This window comes from Paramisgurnus dabryanus, chromosome 20 (assembly GCF_030506205.2).
Source record: "Paramisgurnus dabryanus chromosome 20, PD_genome_1.1, whole genome shotgun sequence".
Taxonomy (NCBI): domain Eukaryota; kingdom Metazoa; phylum Chordata; class Actinopteri; order Cypriniformes; family Cobitidae; genus Paramisgurnus; species Paramisgurnus dabryanus.
Genome location: NC_133356.1, coordinates 14400757 through 14425309, shown reverse-complemented (window position 1 = coordinate 14425309; position 24553 = coordinate 14400757). Strand labels below are relative to the sequence as shown.

The window sequence follows — 24553 nt, the reverse complement described above, 5'->3', positions numbered from 1 at the left end:
CAGGTCACAGAAGTTTGCTCATATAACCCAGATTTTAACACTGGTTAACAATTAAATTCCGTATTTATTACAAAATATTGCTACTCACTCACCCCTATGTCGTAGCCTAGCTAGGTTGCAAGAACAAAAATGTAAGCAGCCAAGCTTATTCTTTACTGGCTTTTCTGTTTCACCTCGGCATGGTCATCCCAAGGTAACTACACTGTAAAAAAAATTAAATTTTTGTTTTACTTTAACTTAAATATCTAAATAATTTTATCTTGTTTATAAGTTATGTCAACTACATATAGTCAAAGTAGGTTCAGTTGACTTTCATAACCAATTTGATTAAACTTGCAAGCAGCACTGCAGCATTTTTATTTACAGTGTAGCGATAACGCCAGTTCAGTCTCCATCAAATGACCCAAGACATATGGAAAGATGACACCAGCCCTTGCAAGGACTTCAGATGAAGCCAGCTTTGGACTTAAAACTGATCTATGATATTTTAATTTTTACTTTTGTAAAGCTGCTTTGCAAGTGCTATATAGGCAAATAAATGTGAATTGAATTCTATTATGACAAAAAGTTATTTTTAACATTTCTATGGTTACTTTTTCTATATTGTTTATTTTTTACTTCTGCTGGTATTCCCTAAATTGTACTGCACAAACAATATCCTACAGTCTTAGCTTCATCTTACATCAGCCATATGCATTTTTAGATTTGGTTGTCAGCCAGTATAAGTTGATGTGGAATTAATTTCCTGAAAAATTCTATGGAGGCGTTTCACTGTTTCAAAACGACACTTTTAATGAGTCGGGTGGCATATTGTGGCTATATATGTTTATATATCATGTTTCATATACATTTAACCTTTATTGACAGGTTTGTCATAATTGGCACCAAGAACATGGTTGGTGTTAGACATGTTATGTTTGTTGGAGTTCTTCCTATTTCTTCATGACAGTAGCCTAGTACAAGCATCAGTGCTGTATATTTCACATTTTCTATACTGTTTATTTGCAGACTACATATAATTGCATAGTGCAGTTTTCATAGTGCTCCTAGAATAAATCCATCAGGCATATTTATGTTTGAGAGCTTGTGCATTGCCATTGTACTACTCAAAAGTCAATTTAAGACCCCTTATGCAAATGCGTTGCTTGTGTCTACTTGTTTTTTTTCCTATTTCAGATAAACAATCCAGTAAAATAGAATATGGAAGAAAAAGAACGTATTCACTTTTACTCAGTATACACTGCATATACATATAATAAGCCAAAAAATATTGTTGCATATTCAATCTGTCCATGAGGGCAGGCTAAGATAAGAGACTTTATTATGTATCTCAGATTCCAGAATATTCCAGGAATTAAGGATAATGATGGCAAAACAAAACTAGACTGTGATGAAGACTTTCACTTTTGTCTGAGAATTTCTGTTACTTTGAGCTGCAGTTCTTTTTGAAGATTGAAGCTAATGGTAAAAATTGTGTCATGAATCATTTTTGTGTGTATTCACCCATCTCTAATCTACTAATTAAACAGCTTTTTCTTTTATATGGTTTAATTTTATCATGCTGATGATTATACAGCAGACTGTAGATCTTCATCCATGTTAAACAATGAAAAGCTCTTCTGAATCGCAGCCCATATGGGCATTTTGATCTCAAAGGTTCATCAGAACACAATAGCACCATTAATTCATGTACAAATGCACTGTTATACAGCAAATTAAATGAATCCGAGCATTGCCTCATTTATAAACATTCTAGATTGTGATTTCATGATTTGTTTCATGATTTCACTTTTTGTAGCTCTATTGAGGGTTAGCCATCTTGCAACTACAAGCAATATAATCCTTTCTATTATCCTTGGAGAACAGAGCACTCCCTTAAGTTTCTAGTGTTTTCCCATAAGTGCCAGTTTGTTATAAAATAGAAAAGTTGCCCGAGGTAAGTTGCTCATTATATCTCAAGAATAGCAATTACCTTGTTATATTTTACAATATAATTTTTTGAAAATGTCTCCAAACTCTGCTGTAGTAAATTGCTTGAATATGATGAAGTCCAATCTACCCGCTGGCCATTTGTTTAAAATCACAAATTGGTTTTCTGTTGATATATTTTGTGCCACAAAGTTTATCACAAAAAGAGCACCCTTTTCAGCAAACAAATCATACAACCTCAATATTTAACGTTTGCAACGTCGTTACCCCCCCCCCCCCAAAAAAAAACAAGATAACACATATTTGTTTTTAGTTTTTTTTTCACAGGCAGGGTCATATTTACATAAAAACATTTTCCTGTGCATTTATTCTCCTCGTACAATCTAATGTAAGTATATGGGAAAATCCACTGCCCCACATGCACTAAACAATTTATTTCATTTATGAAACAAGAGGCATTGAGATCAGGAAAATAATGGGTTTTGATACTTATGAAATGTCTTTAAGAGTATGTCATCTATTATTTCGGTATAGTGCGTCCATGTAATATGCCTCTTGTTTAATAGACATCATCACATGAACACATTAACCATGTACATATAATCTAACATACTTCTTTGAACAGCAGATCAAACAGGTTTTGAAGCTCATTATGGACCACCATTGTGTGTTTTCAGCTTCATATGCCTTCCAGAGATTTCTGCTTGTAACTTGGGCCAAATGAGTTGAAAATCTAATGATCTGGACCGGTTCTTGGGCAAGGATCTGTTTAATGAACACTGACCGAGTACCACACGCCATACCGACCCTAGGTGAGGAAGTCAACTTTGTAGCCTTGTAGAAAGTAAACTGATAAGAGATTTCATTAACATTTCCAATAAAATTGGTGAGAATAAGGGAGGTTCTACGTTTTAAAGGGGACATTTCACAAGAATTTATTTAAGATGTCAAATAAATCTTTGGTGTCTCCAGATTACATATGTGAAGTTTTAGCTCAAAGTACAATATAGATAATTTATTATAACACATTAAAATTGTCACTTTGTAGCTGCGAGCAATAATGTGCTGTTTTTGGGTGTGTCCTTTTAAATGCAAATGAGCTGATCTCTGCACTAAATGGCATTGCTGTGGTTGGATAGTGCAGATTAAGGGGCGGTATTATCCCCTTCTGACATCACAGGTGGAGCCAAATTTTAATGACTTTTTTTCACATGCTTACAGAGAATGGTTTACCAAAACAAATTTGTACAAAGTTACTGTGTTAATTCTTTTCACATTTTTTACGTTTATAGAAGCACTGGAGATCCAATTATAACATTTAAACATGGAAGAAGTCAGATATTTTTATGAAATGTTCCCTTTAAATCAATAAGAATTTTTATTATTATTATTTATGTGAGAAATATATTTTTATTTCTAAATAAACGTTATTTCTTAAAATCTCCCAAATCGTGGTTATCAATAATTGTTATCAATTCAGCTGTAAATTAATTTAACATCGATCTCCTTTCATTGCTGCGTCTCAATGCCTAATGGGTCTTTCACATAGGAAGCGGTGTGCGCTGCGCTGCGCTATGAAACCCATTCATTTCAATGGCTTGCGCCGCGCGAGGGCGGTTTTTTGTTGCGCCGAGCAAATCACGCCGCGGTCAAAGTTCAAAATAGTTTAACTTTTGCGCTGCGCTCTGTGACGATTACCCGCGCGGCCAATAGAAATGGGGCATCCAAACAAGCAAAATGGACGAAAGCTTATACTCGGGATTCTCAGAGCTTTATAATACAAGTTTATGCTCCTACAGAGACATCGGAAGGAAAGCCGTGTCATGGAAACACGTAAGCAATTCAAGTTGACATGTTAGGTGTGGTTTAAGTCAAGCAGCTTGTTGTAGGTATGCTTAAAGTTACGTGAAATGGAGATGAGCAACATCAATCTCTCTGTATTCCTCGTCGACTATTTAACGCAAATATAAACACTGTAGTAATTTATTGAAAACCCCGCCTACTTTGGTCTGGCCATCAGAGCACAATCGCTTGGCTGCGCCGAACCCAGCGGCGAGCGCAGCGCACACCGCATCCTATGTGAAAGCCGCATAAAGCGTTGTAGGGCCAATTCAGGTAGGATCGGGACATTTGGATAGTCACATCAGTGTCAAAAGTGGCTCAAATGTATCTAAGTTCACCTTTTTTTGGCATCGTGCGCGTTCCTTGGCTGGGAGTATGACGCCCAACATACTGTCCAGTGAGGCAGCTCACTAGGTTTTGAGTCACTCACAGCCGATGCATTTAATGAAATTGTAGGTGTCAGGGGAGATGCTGCACGCGTGAAAGAGTCACAGAGCGTCAAGCATAACGGACTTTTCAGGCTCAATCTCGCAAAACTTTGATTTCCGTCGGAATATTTTAAGGATAACGGTTACACATGGATGATACGGAGATAACTCCTGAAGTATTGGAGCAACTATTGCAGTTGTACAACCTTACTCGTCAAGAGTTTATTAAAACGTACAAGATTCAGCCACTGGTTTACATCCCCGAGTTACCGTCCAGCGCCAAAACTATATTTATAATTGTGTACACGGTGATTTTTCTCCTGGCTCTCGTTGGGAACAGTCTGGTTGTCTATATTGTGTTAAGAAAGCGAGGGATCCAGACTGCAACAAATATTTTCATCTGCTCTCTCGCCGTCAGCGACCTCCTCATATCTTTCTTCTGCATCCCATTCACATTGCTGCAGAATATTTCCTCTGAATGGTTTGGCGGTAAGTCCCACCTAATGCTTTTAAATAACTTTTATTATTAACGTTTTTTAAATGTATGTTTTATTTGATTAAAGTAGCCTACTTTATTTCAGTGTAGAAAAGTATACAAAGACCTATAGGTTATAAAGTCCTAAATACTGTATATCATTTTTTTTTTAAAACAATCTGAAGGTGCATGGTTAAGATTGGGTTAGGGTTGAGGTTATGGCTTTAACCAACGTTTCATATAAATCTCAAATGTAATCTATAGTAATAAATATATAAGTCTTTGATTAGGGGTAGGTTAGAGACATTAGGGCTATATTTGTTTGAAAAAGCATGCTTGGATAAATCGTATTGTGTCTTAGTCTTGATAATAAGTCTGCTAAAAATAAATAATTAGGATTAAAAAATATATAATTTACAAATATTTCATACAAATATTTAGAGCCTCTCCCCTCCAAGTGCCAAAAATGCAACTACACACCATACATTATTATCTAACAGTGTCACAAGTACCTTGTCACAAGTAAATTGAAAAGTACAGTAAAAGTAAAGTTTTTATAGTTAAAGAGGTAGAGACTACCGCCAGCAATGCAAAGGTTGTGGGTTCGATCCTATGAATAGGGCCTACACATACTGTATAATGTATAGATTGAATGCACTGTAAGTCACATTAGATAAATAATATGTAAATGTATAGTAAATTTTATGTCAGATTTTGTTGGGTTATAACTATGTTTTTTCTATGTTATAACTATGTTGTATTATTAGGTGTGTTGGTGTGCAAAACAGTCCCTTTTGTCCAGACCACTGCCATAGTAACTGGCATTCTGACTATGACCTGTATCGCGGCGGAGAGATACCAGGGGATTGTGCACCCTCTGAAAATTAAAAGACAGTGCACACCACAAAGAGCATACAGAATGCTGGGTTTGATGTTTTTGAGAATCTTTATTCTTTAAAGAATTTTTCATAAGCAGATTTACTTTTATCTCATTCAAAATTTTATAATGCACATCTTGCAATTAGTTTTTTTTAGTATCTTTGTGTGATGCATCCTAACAATAATGTTTTCACCAATTTTAGGGGTTGTTTGGATTGCAGCCATGACAGTTGGGTCCCCAATGCTGTTTGTGCAACAATTGGAGGTACATATTAAATTATTCAATTTTGACCCTTTCATAGTGGGAACACCAATTAGTTTTCTTAGTGATTTCCGTGGGCATATAACCCATATAGTATGTCAGAAATTTTCCCCAGGGTTTGACTTAGCCTCCATATCCAACAGGATGAAAACTCTTAGATGTCTGGTCTATTCTAGAGAAATAACAAGCTTAACATTTTAGATTATTCATGCATATTCCTCAAACATTCCAGTTAATATGTTCCAGTTTCATTTTCATCAAAAAATCTCTTTGTTCTGTTCCTCGTGTACAGGTGAAATATGATTTCCTATATCAGGTCCATCATGTATGCTGTCAGGAACGCTGGAGTTCAAATGCCCACAGGAAGCATTATGCTACATTCATTCTAGTGTTCCTTTTCCTCCTACCCCTTGCTGCAATGCTACTAATTTACACCAGAATAGCCATTAAGCTCTGGATTTGCAAACAAATTGGGGATTCCTCAGTGGTAAATACCATGAACCACAGGGAGGTCGGCAAAATATCCAGGTAACTATTAATGAACCAGTGGTTATTAATTTCCAGTCTGTACATTTTTCAGCATGCATTATAGCTGACAATAATTATTTATCTTATATATCACTAATACTGATTACTGAACACTTCTTATGGAACAGGAAGAAGCGACGAGCAATCAAGATGATGGTCACCATCGTTGTGTTGTTTACTGTCTGCTGGGCACCTTTTCATACAGTGCACATGCTGTTTGAACACAGTAAGAAATTGTTCAAAAATACATCTTGGCACATTGCAGACTAAAAGTGTGGCTTTTTTCACATGTGCTTTACTTTCATGCAGGTTATCTGGGGAAAAAGTATGATGAAATCACAGTCAATATGATTATTGCTGTCACACAGGCCATAGGGTTTTCAAATTCGTTCAACAATCCTATTATCTATGCTTTCATGAACGAAAACTTTCAAAAGAACTGCAAGTCCACCATTTCGTTTTGCATTAGGAGGTCCAATCATCGCGTGGATGTGACGGACAAATCAAAAGTTAATTTTTCGAAATCTCCCAGACAGAATGAAGAGATTTTTGTGCTGCCCAGGATACATATAGTCGACCATGTCACATCTGCAAAGTCCAACACACAGGAAACTCTATCCTTTCAATAGGAGATAATTTCCAAGATGCATGCAAGATGTATTAAAAAATGATAAAACTATGTAACAACCTCATTCCAAAATACAAAGACCATAGTTAAGTCATTGATGCATAATTAAAAGCCTGCAAATCCACAATTTGTTGACTCTGAAGTCATTTTTAGTGATTTAATGCCTATTGTTTTCTACATCATCCTACATAATGTAAATAATATTTTGTGAAAATATAACCTTAATTTCTTTAATATTGACTGAGTAATGTCATGTCAAATATTGAAACTAAAGTGAAGTGTTTTTCAATAAACTTTACATTTAAATGCATTGCATTGGTAGTTTGTGTCTGAGTGGTTGATGTCATTGTTCAATGACAGCAAAATGATCTACACGAGACAAGTGTGACAGTGACAATGTTTGAAATGTAATGAAATAAAGTATTAAAAATACCTGGACAAAATTAAAATATTTACATTAACACATTTTCAGATTATCCTATTCGGTGCAAGACTGACACCTAGCGGAAGAACATTTACCATGCTGTGTAAAACATCCATGGTGGTTTTGTTGTTTTACTGATAAGTTTTGACAATATTGACAAAAGTATCAAGTATATGTAAATAGTATATGTACAATGATCTTTAAAATCATATATTACATTTGTTTTATTTGAAGAAAGCAAGGAAGGATATTATTTAGAAGCACTTAGGCATTCGAACTATTAATTATCAGTATTTTGTTTTAAAATAATTAATTGTTTTTGATGACTAATTACTAATAATGTTTCTTTATAAAACTTTTAAATTTATTTACAATTCCGTGGGTTACAGAAACTAATATATTTTGCATTTCGGTCAGGCGCCATCTCATGTACTGTAATACCGCACAGGCATATTTTCGGGCACCTACGGGTCCTTCTTTCTTTTCCTCGTCCCTGAGCGAGCCGACGCCAAGATGGTGAGTGGAGTGTGAAAAAATCAACCCGAAAATCTTATTTAATCTTCACCATCCAGCAATTGTATATTACAGTTATCACCGTAAACCACACTATAGATATATTACAATCAACGTATGGTTTTATTGAAAAGAACAGACATGGCTATAACTTTATATTTATGGTGGTCCGTGAAACGAAGGTGTCTCGGTTCATAACATCGTGCTACTGTCACGCAGTGGCTGAAAAGTTGAAAAAATGAACAGTATAGATCTGTTTATATCCCCGTACACGATAAAGGACTGATATAAACAAATAGAAGGCCACTGCAGAAATCCGAACTCTTGGTTTTGTGTCTTTGAAGCTAATACAGCTAAATTGCTAACTCGCCTAGCATAACGTTTTGTCCACATCTGTACAAAATTTTGTGTTTGTGTGACTTTACCTGATAAATGCTAAAAACATTTGCTTTTTCATTTCTACTCTATAGTTCAGTATATTAAAAAAAATTACTCTTGTCCATCGTAGCACCATCATTTGAAAAGCCAGCTTGCACAGTTGAGCTGCAGCTTACCTCTTAATTTACCTGCCTGTCTTTTTTTAGCACCTTAAACCCCAAAGTTTCGTTTACACCGATTTAAATGTGTTTTGGTTAAGATTGAATGTAGTTTCTTCTGAATGATGAATATATTGGAGCAGAACTGATCATCTCTTGTTACTGAAATCTAACACATATTTTACACATGTCTGTCTTTGCAGAATGACACAGTCACTGTCAGGACCCGAAAGTTTATGACAAACCGACTGCTTCAGAGGAAGCAAATGGTAAGTGGACCGCAGTAATGGCTGATTTAAGTTAGTTTAAGATTTAATGTGTTCTCCCAGTTTTGTATGCATTTGCTCATTTTGTTTTTGTTTTTAAGGTTGTCGATGTTCTGCATCCGGGTAAAGCAACAGTCCCAAAGACAGAGATCAGGGAAAAGCTTGCAAAAATGTACAAAACCACCCCAGATGTGGTGTTCGTCTTCGGCTTCAAAACTCAGTTTGGTGGTGGCAAGACGACAGGTTTCGCCATGGTTTACGACTCGTTGGACTTCGCCAAGAAAAATGAGCCCAAATACAGGCTGCAAAGGGTAAGCCACTGACTGATGCTTTGATGCTGAAGGGTTGGAGAATCACCTGAAACTTTTGTCATTGACTAGTAGTCAAGTTATCAGTGCCTTAATTTGACATCATTTGTTGTTTTCTCAGCATGGTCTTTATGAGAAGAAAAAGACATCCAGAAAACAGCGCAAAGAACGCAAGAACAGAATGAAGAAAGTTAGAGGAACCAAGAAAGCCTCTGTTGGTGCTGCTGGCAAGAAGGTAATGTTTGTTACACCTTAATTTCTGCACACATTTAAATTCTCATTTGTAGTTTGCCCCAATGTTATTTTGTTTGCCCATCATGGTCTTTGTGTTGCACAATGCCAAGTTTTTATGTAACTTGTCATCTTTCCTTTTTATCAAATGTACATCTGGATTGTAGAAGGTAAATTATTTCAGAAGTAGACTAACTGCTGTTGAAGGAGAGTCTGGAGTGATCAAAGTTAACTCCACATATCTAGCAGCAGTGTTGATGTCTAATACAATTGACCATTATGTTGTGGTGTACTACATATATGGTTTGGTTGGAAGTAATTTATTAGGTTCCTCACTTTAATCTTACAAATAGTAAGTGGTGTGCTTGAATGGCAGAGGTGGGCAAACTTTTTGACTGGAGGACCATGGCAAGTTTTTTTTATATTCAATAAGGATGCCACACTGTGTGCATGACAAATGGAGGCATTGCACAGTGAGTACTGTGCTACATGTATACGTGCAGTAAATTCTGGTTCATCGTACCATCTTTTCAAAGTAGATTTTGGTCTGTTTAAATGGCATTATTTTTGGGCAGATCAGACAGGGCATTGTGTCAGATACTAAATTTGCTTATTTCCTGTCTATTTTTTCATTACATGTAATATTCAGACAGAGGCCAATTTTCTTTTTGTCACTCTCATTTTTCTTTCTTCATGTCAAGCAAGCATTGCAGGCGAGCGCCATCTATTGGGTTTTGTTTGAATTGCATCAAATTTGCAGTTTTTGACATCCTCCAAAAACTAAAATGTGGTTGAATTTAATACATTTCAAAACTGCCTCGTGGTTAAGATTTAAAGTGTCCTGCCAGCCTGTGGTTTGCCCTCCTCTGTTGTGTGGTATACTAATAGTGAAGGGTGGTATAGTAATCTAATAGAGGAAGATTTAATGTAGTTGCTTTACTGAAAAGTATAGTCATTCAACTGTCCCATAAATTGTATGGGATCCAGTTCATGTAATTCTGTCTTTTAGGGAGCAATTCTAGTTATTGAAATATTCAAAGATCTCATTTGTTTTCAATCTCTTGCCCTCTTCTGCCTCCCCTGGATGTTTACAGAAGTGAGAGAAATGAGGTTTCAGGAGAAGGTAGAGTGGAAATCGGCATGGTGTGCTGATGTGATCCACTTTTACCGGTTACTTGGAGTGCTTGCATGTTGAATTCGAATGCTTCACCTCACTTGCAGATATTTTTAAACCTGTGTTTCTAACTTGGATGAAATATCAGCTTTATACTCTTGGGTGGAACTTGTGTTGTTCCAGTATAAACTATCTACAACTTATTATTTAACCATTATAAACCACTAATTCGTAGCATGCTGTGTGTGGTCAGCATTCACTCATTTGAGATACACTAGAATGCATGTCTGCAAGTGTGAGTCCGAACTGAAATATTCAAAACAAGCCGTTCACTGTCATACCGAATGATCAATGAAATGAGCATTGATATAGAGATGTTTGGATTTCCTAGTTTGTTTGTGTATAATAGTTTGATAGTGCTCTGATGTAAAATGCAGTTCTCACAATGTATGTTTTCTTTTCTTTTACAGTAAGACCTTCAGGGAAGACCATCATCCTGAAAATGTTCTTGTACATTGTCAACAAATAAATTCTTTAGAAAAAACAAATTACTGTCTCTTTTAATAAACAACTTATTTTTATGGTTTAACTAAAATGTCAGAAAAGAGCACCCCTGTGATTTATACAAATGCTAAATATAATATACTTTACATGTTGTAGCTGCAATATAAAGACTAAAAATAGCAGGACATTGAAGCATTGCAGAGTATTATTTACATAACAAATTTAAATAGTTTTTCTCTTGTAGCTTTAACTTTATGTGCACAGGGAAAGAAAATTAACTTTAACATGTTGGTTTGGACTTAATTATGGTAAATGTAGTTTTAGCACGCTATAAATGCTTTGGATAAGAGCTTCTGCTAAATGTAAATAAACAACCTGAATTGTGCCACACATTCTCCTATCAGTTTAGTTCAAGAATTAACCAAATATTTATTGTTCACGCATCATAAATATGCAATAGAATGAGTGTTTTTATTTAAGTGTATAGTACTCATGCTGCACATCTTGCAGTTTGATGCTCGTGCATGCATAAACAGACTTTTTTGTGCCAATGAAATTAATTGGCAAATATGCAACTGATCTGTTCAAGGTCTAACTCAAAAACCTGTCTGGTGCAAACGATGTCTTTAGGCTCCTATGTATCACAGTAACCCGGTTCTGGCTAGATGGGATATAGATACTGCCAAATCTCGCGAGATGTTGGGTTTTGGTTGTAGGATGAGGATGAAAACACTGGTTCTAGCTAAACGTGATATTGCTGTTGGGTTTAGGGTTAGGATGATAACTGCCGGCGAGATCCGTAACTGTAACCCTTCTAGCCACAACACAGTACCATGGGCTTCTGTGTGTAGAGTATTAACCAGTGATTTGTGATCATAAAACGCTACAAACAGAAGGGGGAAATCTGAGGCCGCTTTGTGTTTTTTTCCCAAGGGCACTGCGTTTCTCTGAGGAATATTTTATTGACATACACACACACAGGTGCATTGCAAAGCAAACGCTAAGCATGCACTGTTCTCAGAAACTTGTTAGTAATGTAATTTTGCATTACGTAACACTTAATTTAAAAATGTAGATCAAATGGTAGAAATGAAAACAAAGAAATTTGCTTGACAATTAAAAAATGCACTTGCAAGGTTTCATTGGCATTTAAACTAAATTGAAATACCCCTAATGAAACTGTTGATCAGAGACTGGAATGCGCGTTTATTCAGCTTTATGGATATTATGCAATGTGCGTGCAAGACCTGTTCGACATTCTCCGAAGAGCATTTCATTAGCATGCCTGTAAACAGCTATTAAATATGCACATAATCACAACGGATAACAATAGTGTTTCCCCTAAGGATCTCTGAGGTTTGCATTGCATTATAACATTTATTTGCCTGGCAGATGTCCATTCCTGAGGCAATATGCAGCAATTACATATTGTGACACTTATTACGGCTGCTTTCAAGGCTGTGCGATTTTTCAGAGAGGCAGAGATTTGTGTTACACCTGAACCTGGATTGATTTCAAAACGCTCCATCTGTGCTTTTAGATTCAAAGGAAAGATATTACACCACCAAACCCAATACAAAACAGAAACGTGTGCAGAAATGTAACCGCCAGAGCTGCCACATGGTGGCCCTGTATGCTTGGTTTTGTACCTCGACTCTTTGTAATAATCCGTCACACGTACCACACACAAAAACACATTCCCTGTGGTGAGGCTGATTCAATATTCCACCAGCTGATTTATGCAGAACAATTCTCCACAGGAATGGCTGGAGCCAGAGAGCGGAGGGGGTAAAAACATCTGAAAAAAGACTGTGGTAAAAATAATTATCTCTGGTGTCACTGTAGCAACAATCTTTGAGGCTGATGTCAATGAAATATTGAACAGCACAATCACTTTGAATGTGATCTGAGGAGGGCTGGCGGTGGGTCAGGCAGAGCCACAGGAGCGCGCTTCGAATCTTCCGGAAACGTGGGCTGAATGCAGAGCGCGGAGAGCATCACGCACTGTCTGCAGTCATTTTATATGTCAAAACACTTTTGCTCCTCAACCACTGCAAACCTGGCTTCTGCCAGATTAGGTTTTCTTAACGAATCTCACGTCTGAGAAATATATATGATTAATATCGCACTGAATTATCCCTCGTTTCGGTGCTGAAGCCAATTCTTTCTTTGTGTATAGAGAGCGGGATAACATGTCCCTTTGTTTATGTATATACAAACAAACAACATGTTTGGTCTTGATGCCCGCGGTTCTCTTTGCCTGGTAAGTCTGATTTCCTCGGGATGTCTAACTTGCCTAACTACACAATTAGTCAGCGAAAACTTTCATTTTTAGCATTGTCATCACAACAACCACGACCTTTTGGAAATATTTGCATAGAGGCGTAGACGTCCTTGATCACAAAGATGCATACAAATTGTTTTGAGGTCACGGATTTGTCCTCACGAATTGTGGTGAAAGCAGTTTGTTTTCTTTTTGATACTTTCTAATGAAACAGAATTTTTTTTTACTAAAGGATTAAGCCATTTATATAGGCCTATAGATTTGATCAGTCATGAACATGTTAGCTTTACATGATAAGTCTTGATAAGTAGCCTAATTAGTTACTGTAATAGACCTTTCTCACAACTTCCGTATTTATGACCGGAAATACGCAATCGTCGCGGAAATTTACTTCCTCCGCAGTCAAGGCAATGTAAAAAGCCGTATCTGTTCCATCAATTCCCTGTTGATGGTGAAGTTAGACAGAAGTGGATTCAGGCTATTCGGCGAGACTTATAATGTGTCGTTTTAGTTAACAGTTCAGTAACAGTTAGACTCGCTCTCTACTTACCAAGAAATTTATGGTCAAATTCTTCATGGAAAAAGTTTTCCTCCATTAGTCGTGTCACATCAGCAAATGTAATATTTGGCAAATCCGTTAACGAAGTTTTGTAGACTCTTTGATCCATTTTAAACTTGCCCGGGTTTATGTTTTTCTAGTGTGTTGACGCTTGACAGGAACTCCGCTTACACGACGATTACGTATTTCCGGTTACTGTGAGAAAGGTCTATAATTTAATATTTTTTCCTTGTTTAAAGTCGCCATGAAACGGAAGTAGCGATTGCCTTATTTTCCCCGTGGTGACGTATATCCGAATGAAACGGCTTTTGAGATGAAATAAGGCAGGGCTGGATTTGAATTTGTCCATCGAGATCTGATTGGATCGTTTGAAGTTGGGTCGTGTTGCTAATTGCTAATCACTGCGATCTTCTCTCGGACCCCGCCCACCTGCCATACTTTTGACCGGAAGTGAAGAGAGATCGTTTTGAGGAGGGGAGGAGATTTGCATTTTTGATTAAAGATTATGAGCACACACGAATTTTAAAAAAATAATGAAGCTCACAGATAAGTCATTTGTTAATAATACCACACTATTAAAAATACATATATAGTTTTTCATTTCAATTTCATTGCGACTTTAAGTAAAGTAAGGAATAACTCTTATTTTTCAGTAATTTAATTACAGTTACTTCTGATGTAATTGAACTAAATACTGTGTATGGACTGTATAACAAATATATATAAGACAATGGATCACAATTTAAAGTTTAACGTTAAAATGCATGCTTTTATGTATCCTTCTCACTTTAAATACTTGGTGAGTTAGTAAGAATAAGGGTACACTCTAGTGTAGTTTACAATTCTCACTATAAACTGGTTGGTTATATTGGCATTAATATTACTGAGATATTGGCTGTTTATTAGTACTTAAAAAGCACATATTAATGCCTGATTCTGCAAAACTTTATTCTACATCCTTAATCCTACCCAATTCTTTCCAATACTTAAAAATAACAACTACTTTACTAAGTATTAACAAGCAGTAATTGGTAGGATATGGATGCAAAAGTAGTTAATAGTTAGTTAATACTAGTGAGAATTGGACTTAAAAAGTGTGACCAAAATAATTTATGTACTTTTCTATTTGAGCCGTTTCAAGACTGTCTTTGCATCATTTACTACACAGTAGAGGTCTACACGGGTCCAAAAATTCCTACCCGAACCCGATCAGACCCGCAAATGTGCTACACTGAACCGACCCGGACCCGTCTGTTGTTTTGAAAGCTGGACCCGGACCCGACCCGGACCCGTCTATTATTTAAAAGCTGGACCCGGATCCGACGAAGACCCGTCTATTATTTAAAATCTGGACCCGAACCCGTCCGGGAAGACACAGACCCGACCGGCAAATATTCTTTAGCTAAATGTTATTAATAAGTCAATAAACAAGTAGCGAAAATTAAACTTTTTGTCTTACCCATAGAAGTTAGTCTTCTCCCTCCTTGTACCTGTCTGTGTGATGCACAATCCTTATTTCCAAGAAAGTTCCATCCATGTTATTCCTCTCTTGACGATGAAATGTTTTATGCTTATTCCAGCTTTTAAAGTCCACTTTACAGTCATGGTGATTAATAACGCAGTTTTACATCGGGTCAACTTGCTTAATAATGTTTGCCCATTTGGATTATAATAACGATTGCTCGTTCAGTGCCATGGCTGCTTTCGTTGCTTCTTTGCTATCATCTCTGTGCTCTTTGAGTCGCGAAAACTTTAGATATAACAGCAAGACGGTCAATTTATAATATTATTATAAAAATGAGAGAAGTCAGTGCAAAATGCGTGGTACGGCGGAATAAGTCCCGCCTTCTAAATAAAAGAGCCAATAGTCAAAGGTAAAGTCATTGCGTCTCACTGCAGAAGCTCCTGATTGGTAGCCAGAGCAGAGACACAGTAAAAGAGCACATGCGCGTTAGCTGCCTGGTTGGAGCAACCAAATATAAACTTTTTAACGCAATTTTAGCGTCATAGAAAAAATGTATGCGACAGTTCATCTAAGTTTTTGTTGCTGATTTTGAAATATTTTATTTAAATGTGAGTGTGTGTTCTCCGAGTCCGATTGACCTCGGGTATTAGCCACAATGTTAAACAGACCCGGGACTCGAAGTAATAGATTGAGACCCGACCCGGACCCGGCTGATCATTTAAAATATAGACCCGAACCCGTACGGGTCCCGGGTCGGGTCCCGGGTCTTCGGGTCTCGGGTCTTCCGTGTAGACCTCTACTACACAGTATTTAGAAAGTAAGAAGTAATTAAATACTTTCTGGAAAAAAGTAATTTGTACAGTATCCTTATCTAATAACATATAATTAGTATACTAGTCATTAATTACTTTGAGGAACTTACCCAACACTGGATATGGATATTAGGAGAAAACATTCTCATTTTACAGAGTTATTGAACAAAAGCGAGTAAAGTCTAAGTTATCAATAGTTTTGACCCATACTCCCAGAGAAGAATGTGTGTTTGAAAATGACTTTTTTCAACATTTAAGAGTACACTAGCATACCCATGACCTCAAAAGCAAACTCATATTTAAACCCACAAAGTTCAGATTCCCTGCAGTGCACTTTAAATAGGTGCATTATATGAGGTTTCCGTTTAGTCATGCTTCTGGGTGGTTGTGGCTTTACAAAACTGCGATGATTTGAATGACAACAAAACCTTTCTTGTGAGAATGGTCTGAATGTTTGTAAGTCCTTCAGACGGTACTGTAGTAGGATGCTTTTGACGGCAGAAGGTGCAAAAAGTTGAAGCTAGTTCATTTCTAAATCTGAAGAACGACTTTATAATTAACTTGTATAAAAGCTGCAGTGGTGATCTTAACATTAAAGTATGACTTATGATGGTGGTAGATCACCTACACTAAAGATACTTGTTTTTTTCTTTCTTTCAGTGGAACTGAGCATATGACACACTTTACTTTGACCTTTACTTTACTTAAGTAGGTCGAACGAATTGAAGCGTCCTTGGTGTCTGTCTCGGTGCGCTGAGAAGAACAAAACACGAGGTCTCCTTGACTCTTTCTCTTTCTGTATTTTCAATAGCAGAAATATTTTCTGTAACTCACAAACGTTTTGGAATGTGAGACTATTACCTGTAAAGTATCAGCAGGTGAGGATGTTTAAACCAATTCGGATTTTAATACATGGAGAAACTGGTTGTTAGCATTGCCCTTTATCTCACTTGAAGTCTGCACATTGGACCGCAGAACTTTTTGAACCAAGTGCTGACTACAGTAAGCGTAACGTTATAAAGTAATAAAGGAGAAACATTGAAACACATATAGCAGAAACACAGAGGTCGACAATTGGATATGAAGGTTAAACCAATTTCTCTCAATCTGGGGTACGTGTACCCCCTAGGCAAGATGATGATCGGGGTACGCAGCCTTTTTTATTATAGTTAAATACTAAAATAACATTTAGACCAAGTTTGTGTAATTCCCACATGCAAAAAAATCACATGTCCACTACCCTCTAGTGTTTAAGCACCACAAAATAAAGCTAATCAGTACATCTTTACCTGTCACATGAGTGTGCACCGTACATTCTGCATTTACAAATAATTTTAATCGCTTCATACTGTCACACCTGCATCACACTCGCCGTTTTTAAGCATTATAAATAAAACAAATAAAAATTAATTGTGCCCCTGTATAGCTCAGTGGTAGTGCAAAAGTCAAAAGGGTCAAAGGGTGTAATGCATTGTAAGTTGCATTGGGTTAAAGTCTCCACCAAATGCATGCGGTAATTGTAAATCTAAATGTAAGTAAGGAAGCCTTTTTCACAGAGTTAGTTAAAACAATTAAATGCACCCAAGTTCATCTGTCATACAAACTAGCAAGAACATGATTTGATTATTATATACAACATGGTAGTAGCCTATGGTAGTTCCAATCCATAATGTAGCTCAGACACAAAATTAAGAAGTTAAAGGGACCCTTCACTTTTTTGAAAATATGCTTATTTTCTAGCTCCCCTAGTGTTAAACATTTGTTTTTTACCGTTTTGCAATCCATTCAGCTGATCTCCGGGTCTGGCGCTACCACTTTTAGCATAGCTTAGCATAATCAATTTAATCTGATTAGACCATTAGCATTGCGCTAAAACATAACCAAAGAGTTTTGATATTTTTCCTATTTAAAACTTGACTCTTCTGTAGTTACATTGTGTACGCAGCGTCTGAAAATAGTCCCCTGCTATTGAAAGTAACCAAGGGGACTATTTTCGGGCAGTGCGTAATATCACTACGATTGCTGCAGCCATGTAATGGCAGCAAAGTCCTTGATTATTACGCCAGAAAGAGAGTATAGTTCCTAGCCATATCTGCCTAGAAAATTCCCAAACAGGAAAAATATATCAAATTTTTAACTCTAGGGGAGCTGGAAAATAAGCATATTTTCAAAAAAGGTTGAGTGTCCCTTTAAGCTCCCTTTACCAAACTTGATTGTGTTGAACATAATAAAATTACATTGTGATTACATGATGAAACAACATTATTGACAATTAAAAAAGTGTTGTATTATCTTTCAATTTAAAGTTCACTGACAAGGCACAAATGATTTTCAAGTGTTGGTTAAAGTGCAAAGATGTGCATTTCAGCATGTTTGCTGCTATTGTGGGTTTTTTTTAACCACAGTGTTTTCGTTCAAAGCTATATGCAGGAAAGACTTCCCCTTCTTCGTGTTTTTATGTTGTTAGGTTACCAGGTTAGGCTAACCAGACATTTTTTCAATACATGTACAGTGTGTGGGCAGCCTCGCGTTCGATATCTCCAGACCACCCCTGCAGCAAAGGTTACAGCGTGATCTCCCTGCAAATTGATTAAAGGAAGGTCTCACTCAGCCGCAGCGCTTGCAAACAATCCGGCACCCATCAATAGGAAATAGTCAGCCAGGTAAACCACTGCTCTCTTCACACAGTGCTTTAAACACAGCACGCATGGCCTTTTCTATTTCCATGCCTACTTCTTAACACCCTGCTGCATTTATTCTTTGCTCCTTAGCTATTTACTACCAGTCTTTCTCTCTGTTTCCTTTGCTCTACTTCAGATTTCTATTACACAAATGTGCAGTGTAACAGTTGCCTTGAATCTTTAATGCCTTACATCAGAAATAACTGAGCAAGGCATTTAAACCATTTCAGATCCATCTCAGCAGGCACTGATGTACATACTGATACTATTAAGCACATTGCATAATCATACTACCATATTAATTTTCTGGATATACGCTACACCAAAAGCATGTGGACCCCATTTTCTATTATTAACAAGTGTATGAAATGAACAATACAGCCATTTTGAGTAAAAGTGAATGTATTAAAGCGCCCAGTTAAATACTTAACCAAATTTGATGTGCAGTATCTTGACTGCCTGTGCAAAACCCAAACCTGACCTCAAGCCCCCATCGTCCAATATCAGCATCTAAAATTGTGTCTAAACAGAAGCAAATCCCTGCAGCCATGTTTGAGTAAAGTAAAGCATTTTTAGGGAACAGAAAAGGGAGAACCAACAACCTAGATTTCGAAATCTGAATCTTGTTTTATATCTCATTTCATTGTTAAAATAACAGCAAGTGGTGTGAAAGATTCAGTCCTAGTGGGCAGCATACAAGAAGAGGACCAAAGATCCAGCTTTGATTTGCTTGTGTGGCAGTGGTAAGAATGACATAAATGGAGCTTTCAGCTCAGGGACTGGTAACAGATGGTCTTGGAAAATGAGGTTCTTCTCAGCAGTGCTGACGTGCACTCCCAACCCTCCACCGCCTCCCATCTCTCTCTCTCTCTTTACTTGTTCTACCTCTGTATCTCTCTTTTTTCTCTTTGCAATTTTTCGCTTTTGGTTTTATAAGCAAGACAGCTCATAAGAGAAGTCTTACTTCAGATGTCTATTCAGGAGAGGAGAGATCTGGGGTGCTCCTAATTGGGGAGAACATCCAGAAAGATCTACTGGCTGCTCGTTCTTCAAGTCTGTCTGGGTGTCTTCAAGTGTTTTTAAACTTGGCACTGAATGGCAGGTCACAAATTAAAGCAGAGGTGTGCATTTTTACTTTGCTAAAACACTTTCTTATATTCCAACACATGATTTCAACAGCAATTCAATAGAAATGTTGTACTGGCTGAACTAACAATGTTAATTTAATGTTTTACTATCTGTTTGATCAACCATTGGGTGATGGGGAGGCCTGTTTGGAAACTTAATTTTTTTTACAATAGTGATGCTATACATTTAGGCTTTAAAAATCTTATACTCTCATATAAAAGGTACAAAAGTTGTTGCTAGGACAGTCCTCTTTGAGGTACAACACTCTAATGCTGCGTTCACACCAGCCGCGGTAGAGGCGTCAAGTGCGAGTTATTTCAATGTTAAGTCAATGTGAAGGTCTCGCGGCGCAAATGAGGCTTTAGTGCTGTGCGGTAGATTCTAGTTCGTGTGAATGGCGAGAATTGAGCGTTGCCGCGGAAACTCGCAAGTTGAAATTGTTTTTACTTTGGCGGATAAACGCGCCGTGTTAACCAATTAGGAGCTTGCTCTAGTAGGGACGTGATTCCATTAGCTGCGTTTGAGGCGTCAAATTTGCGTCTACCGCGTCTAGTTTGCCGCTTAAAGATTTTGAGTTTAGTCGCTTCATTCACGCGTGAAATTCTAGTCATCGAGACATTCACGCAAATTCACGTTATGGGAGGGGCTTCTGCTACACTACTAGAGCAGGGTCCTAATTAGTTAACGTGCCATGTTTTTCCGCCAAAGTTCAAAATTTTGAACTTGCGCGTTTCCCGCGGCAACACTCAATTCGCAGCATTCACGCCGTGAGAGCTCAAGATAAGCATTAATGCGTCTTCACATTGACTTAACATTGAAATCACTCACGCTTGATGCCTCGCGGCTGGTGTGAACGCAGCATTAAAATGGTTAACATTCTGTGTTAGTTTAGGAACAACACATTTTTTGTTGTCCCTTTTATTTATTATTTGTTATTTGTTATTTGAACACAAAATCAACACAAAACGACACGTTTAATATCATAACACAAAAAAATGTGTAAAAAATGAACACATCCATTCTTAGAGTGCGGTATGCCTCTTATACTGCAGGTACAAAAGTGTACTTTTTGAAAAAGGTACCACCACAGTTTTTTTTCAACTTTTGTACTTTTACCTCTGAGAGTGTTGAATGTAAGGTCTGCATTGACCAAAGTCTCAATCTTATGAGATTTGGAGCATTAAAGTTTGATTTCACTTTAATCTTTTTTTTTTTAAGTTAGATTTTTTGTCCATTTTGCCTTTATTTAACAGTGAGTAAGGAGAGGACAGGAAAGTACAGGGAGGAGAGCGGGGTATGGGATGGATTGGCAAATGAGCCTCGGGTCACATGACTATAAAGATATCAAGGTTATATATCCTAAGACCTGGAGTCCACATGTGTGGACATCAAGTTTTGTTTTGTTTTGTTTTGCACCATAATACTTAATTATGTGTAACTGGAACCTGTTGTACACAAACATGGACAATTACACTGCTTCAAATAAGAAAAATATTTGGTTATTATATTTATTGGTTCTTCCTAACCCCAAAACAGCTGGTAGAAATCTGAAAAAAGACAAACCATATCTTGGGTCTTAGGAGGATATTCACTGAATGATCTTTGCATTATAATTTTATGTAGAAATAAGTAAATCACAAAAAACGAACTTTAGCAGGGCTAAACGCAGGGTCACATGTGTCTGACATCTACTGAAGTAGTTTCCAGTTAGTTTGGGTGTAGTGCAAATTCTCATCGTCTTTAGGGTCCAGTTTCATTGCTCTAAATCTCATGAAGTAAACAGAAGAATTAAAGGCTATAAGAACTGAAAATGAGGAAAACATGAGGAAAAAGGCACAGTTGCAGGTTTATCATGCATGGATTTGAGAGGTTATGCTGGCCAGCTCTGTCACCTGGGCCCTGGCAGCCATTCTGGCTCTTCCAGACACAGTTAGCAGATGGTGGGGCTGTGCCTACTCTTCTCCAGGGGCTTCTGCAGATAGAAAGAAAAACTGAGATGAATGTGTTGCTGCTGTATTATTGTTATAGACCAGGGACATTGAGTAGACCAGGAGTATGTCAGTGTAAGTGTTTCCAGATTTGTTGAAATGCATCAAACTAAGTGTTGATATTTGTCCAGAAAGAGCAATTAGATTTCATCTGTAGGTGAGCTCAGCCTTCTCGCGTGTGGTTAAGATTGTAATTCCCACTGTTGAGGACTAAAGGTGATGAATACCTTGATACAGCTGAAGGTCTATGAAATTAAAGTAGAAATTTATTTTAATTCTTTTGTGTAATGGGTTTAAATGAGAGGCCTGGACAGATGGGATGTATATGAGACTATCATCACGGTAACAGTCACTTTTGTGTTTTTTGTAAAGTTGCTGAATTAATGAGTTGTTGGTTTTAGTGATTCACGTCTTTCATCATGACATAAAAACTATTTTCATTTAGTCATTTAGCAGATGCTGTAACCAAAACATCTTACAAATGTGGATCATTTATCATTGAAGAGCCAAAAATAATTGCAGTACTGCAATGAACATTATATCTAAATAAATGAAAAAATATCTGAAGCAAGATTTTCTTTATGAAAAATTTTACATGATTATCCGTAAATAACAATTTAAAGGGTTAGTTCAATCCGAAATTAAAATTTCATCATGAATTAGTAACCCTCATGTTGTTCCTCACCCATAAGTCCTTCGTTCATCTGTGGAACACAAATAAAGATATTTTTGATCATATCCGAGAGCTTATTGATCCCTCATAGGCCCGGTCCCAAATGGCACACTCCAGACTATAGACTTCCTCCACACGAATTTCCATGTTATAGTCACAGAATATTTTGCTCATTTATCCGTGTCATTGTCACGGATCTCCGCATTTTTCCGTGTCCGTACCACGGACTTTCTTTTCCGTGTCAGTTTCATGTATTGGTTACTCAATTGTTTGTACTATTTTCTTACCATTTTCGCGGGGGTTTGGGGTAAGAACAACTTTCTGTAACATAAAATGACAACCCAACTCCAACCCTAACGTCAGGCGTCAACTGTTTAAAAATCCGGAATTTTTTTTTATAAACCAATAGTTAAAGTGATATCCTAACTCCAAATCTAATCCTAAACTTACGCGAAAATGGTTTAAAATAGGAAAAACAATTGAGTTACCAAATACTTGAAACTGACCCGGAAAAGCAGGTCTGTGGTACGGACACGGAAAACTGTGGAGATCTTTGACAATGACACGGATATATGAGAAAAATATTCCGTGACTATACCACGGAACTTTGTGAGATCATGTTGTTAGGAACCCTTGATGCAAGTCCAAGATGGCGCAACAGAGTCGTATTTTGGGACAGCCTTGAGCGTCACGCCGGAAATAGGAAGAGAAGTTGTGAATTCCTCCTTTCCGTCATCTGATTGGTCTGACTGCTCTTTCGCAAGGACTTCTGGGTTGGTAAAGTGTGCGAAGCCTTCTGCAGTGCGAGCTTAACCGAAAACCGCGTCAAGGGTGCAAAGGGGGCACTGATGAGCAATGAGCAATAAATGACAGATGGGACACCCTACAGACTCGTAGACTAAGCGAGCATGTGCAATTTAAGGACACGAGACCGAAAGTCCACATGAAGTGCGTCATTTGGGACAGGGCCATAGACAGAAATGCAACTGAAGATTGAACCACTGTAGTCCACATGGACTATTTTAACAATGTCATTACTGCCTTTCTGGGCCTTGACAGTTTCAGATACATTGCTGTCTATGAGGGGTCGGAAAGCTTTTGGATATCTTCACAAATATCTTAATATGTGTTCTGTAGCTCAGTGGTTCTCAAACTGGGGGCCGCGAGATGGTGGCGGGAGGCCCCAGTTTTATGACATTTTATAAAATACATAAATTTTCCTTAAATTCTGTGTAATTAAACCTAAAAAAAAAAATAAGGCTACTAACCAACATCACTACTTTGTATACTTTAATATGTTTTGTCTATTTAAAATGTTATGGTTTAGAACAAAATTGTCATAATGTTTCTTTGGGGGGCCGCGAAGGAATGCAACGTACACAAGGGGGACCGCATGCTAAAAAGGTTGAGAAACACTGCTCTAGCTTAACAAAGGTCTTGTGGGTGTAAAACAACATGAGGGTGAGCAATTCATGAAATTTTTTTCATTTTGGAATAAAAAACTGGCTTAAGTGTTGAAGATCTGGCATCCACCACAGAAGCCATAGACTTCTTTTATAGCTTTATGGCACTTTCTCCTTTTTGAGAGTGTCGGTCGATGGTAATACTTTCAGAATGTCTTATTTTGTGTTCCACAGAAGAAAACAAAACATAAGGTCTGGAAAAACATGAGGGTAACTGCTTCCAGACTAGTTGTTTATATTTCTTTAAAGAAGAGAATCTGTTACCTATTTGCATGATACGCGTGTAGTTGTTTTAAGCATCTATCTGTTGTATCAGTTTTACCATCCCTGCATTGTGTCAGTTGCTAGGTACTAATATGTAAAATGTGTTGCCTTTAACTCCCCTCAGGACCTGGCAAATGATTCGCTTCAGAGGCCGTGTAGGGTTGGTAGAATTCTAATCATGTGCTCCGAATCCCAAGTTTGGCTTTGGCTGCAATTTCTCCCAAACACAAAGAAAAAATCATGAAGCATGAAGAAAACAACCCGAATATCCCCCACAGACTCAGTCATATCTCTCACTCCGAGTAGATACGTATGCTAGTATTGCCACACAGCAGCTTCTGGTCAATAGACCATCTCTCTCTCTCCCTC

The 24553-nt window shown here is 37.4% G+C and overlaps 2 protein-coding genes across 3 annotated transcripts; both read left to right on the top strand.

The window, feature by feature from the left end:
• Positions 1-4190: 4190 nt before the first annotated feature.
• qrfpra (pyroglutamylated RFamide peptide receptor a) lies at positions 4191-7070 on the top strand. The gene is made up of 6 exons (XM_065296578.1): positions 4191-4688; positions 5442-5600; positions 5757-5818; positions 6108-6343; positions 6472-6569; positions 6653-7070. The coding sequence occupies exons 1-6, from the start codon at positions 4349-4351 to the stop codon at positions 6970-6972; spliced, it is 1215 nt and encodes a 404-aa protein (XP_065152650.1). The 5' UTR covers positions 4191-4348; the 3' UTR covers positions 6973-7070.
• Positions 7071-7825: 755 nt separating this feature from the next.
• On the top strand, positions 7826-10911 carry rps24 (ribosomal protein S24). Of its 2 annotated transcripts, XM_065296579.1 has the most exons (6): positions 7826-7911; positions 8648-8713; positions 8812-9021; positions 9140-9253; positions 10344-10372; positions 10834-10911. In XM_065296579.1, exons 1-5 carry the CDS (start codon positions 7909-7911, stop codon positions 10347-10349), a joined length of 399 nt encoding a protein of 132 aa, XP_065152651.1. In that variant the 5' UTR covers positions 7826-7908; the 3' UTR covers positions 10350-10372; positions 10834-10911. The 2 variants fall into 2 exon arrangements, with proteins under 2 accessions (XP_065152651.1, XP_065152652.1); XM_065296580.1 differs by lacking the exon at positions 10344-10372.
• The last annotated feature ends 13642 nt before the right edge of the window (positions 10912-24553 follow it).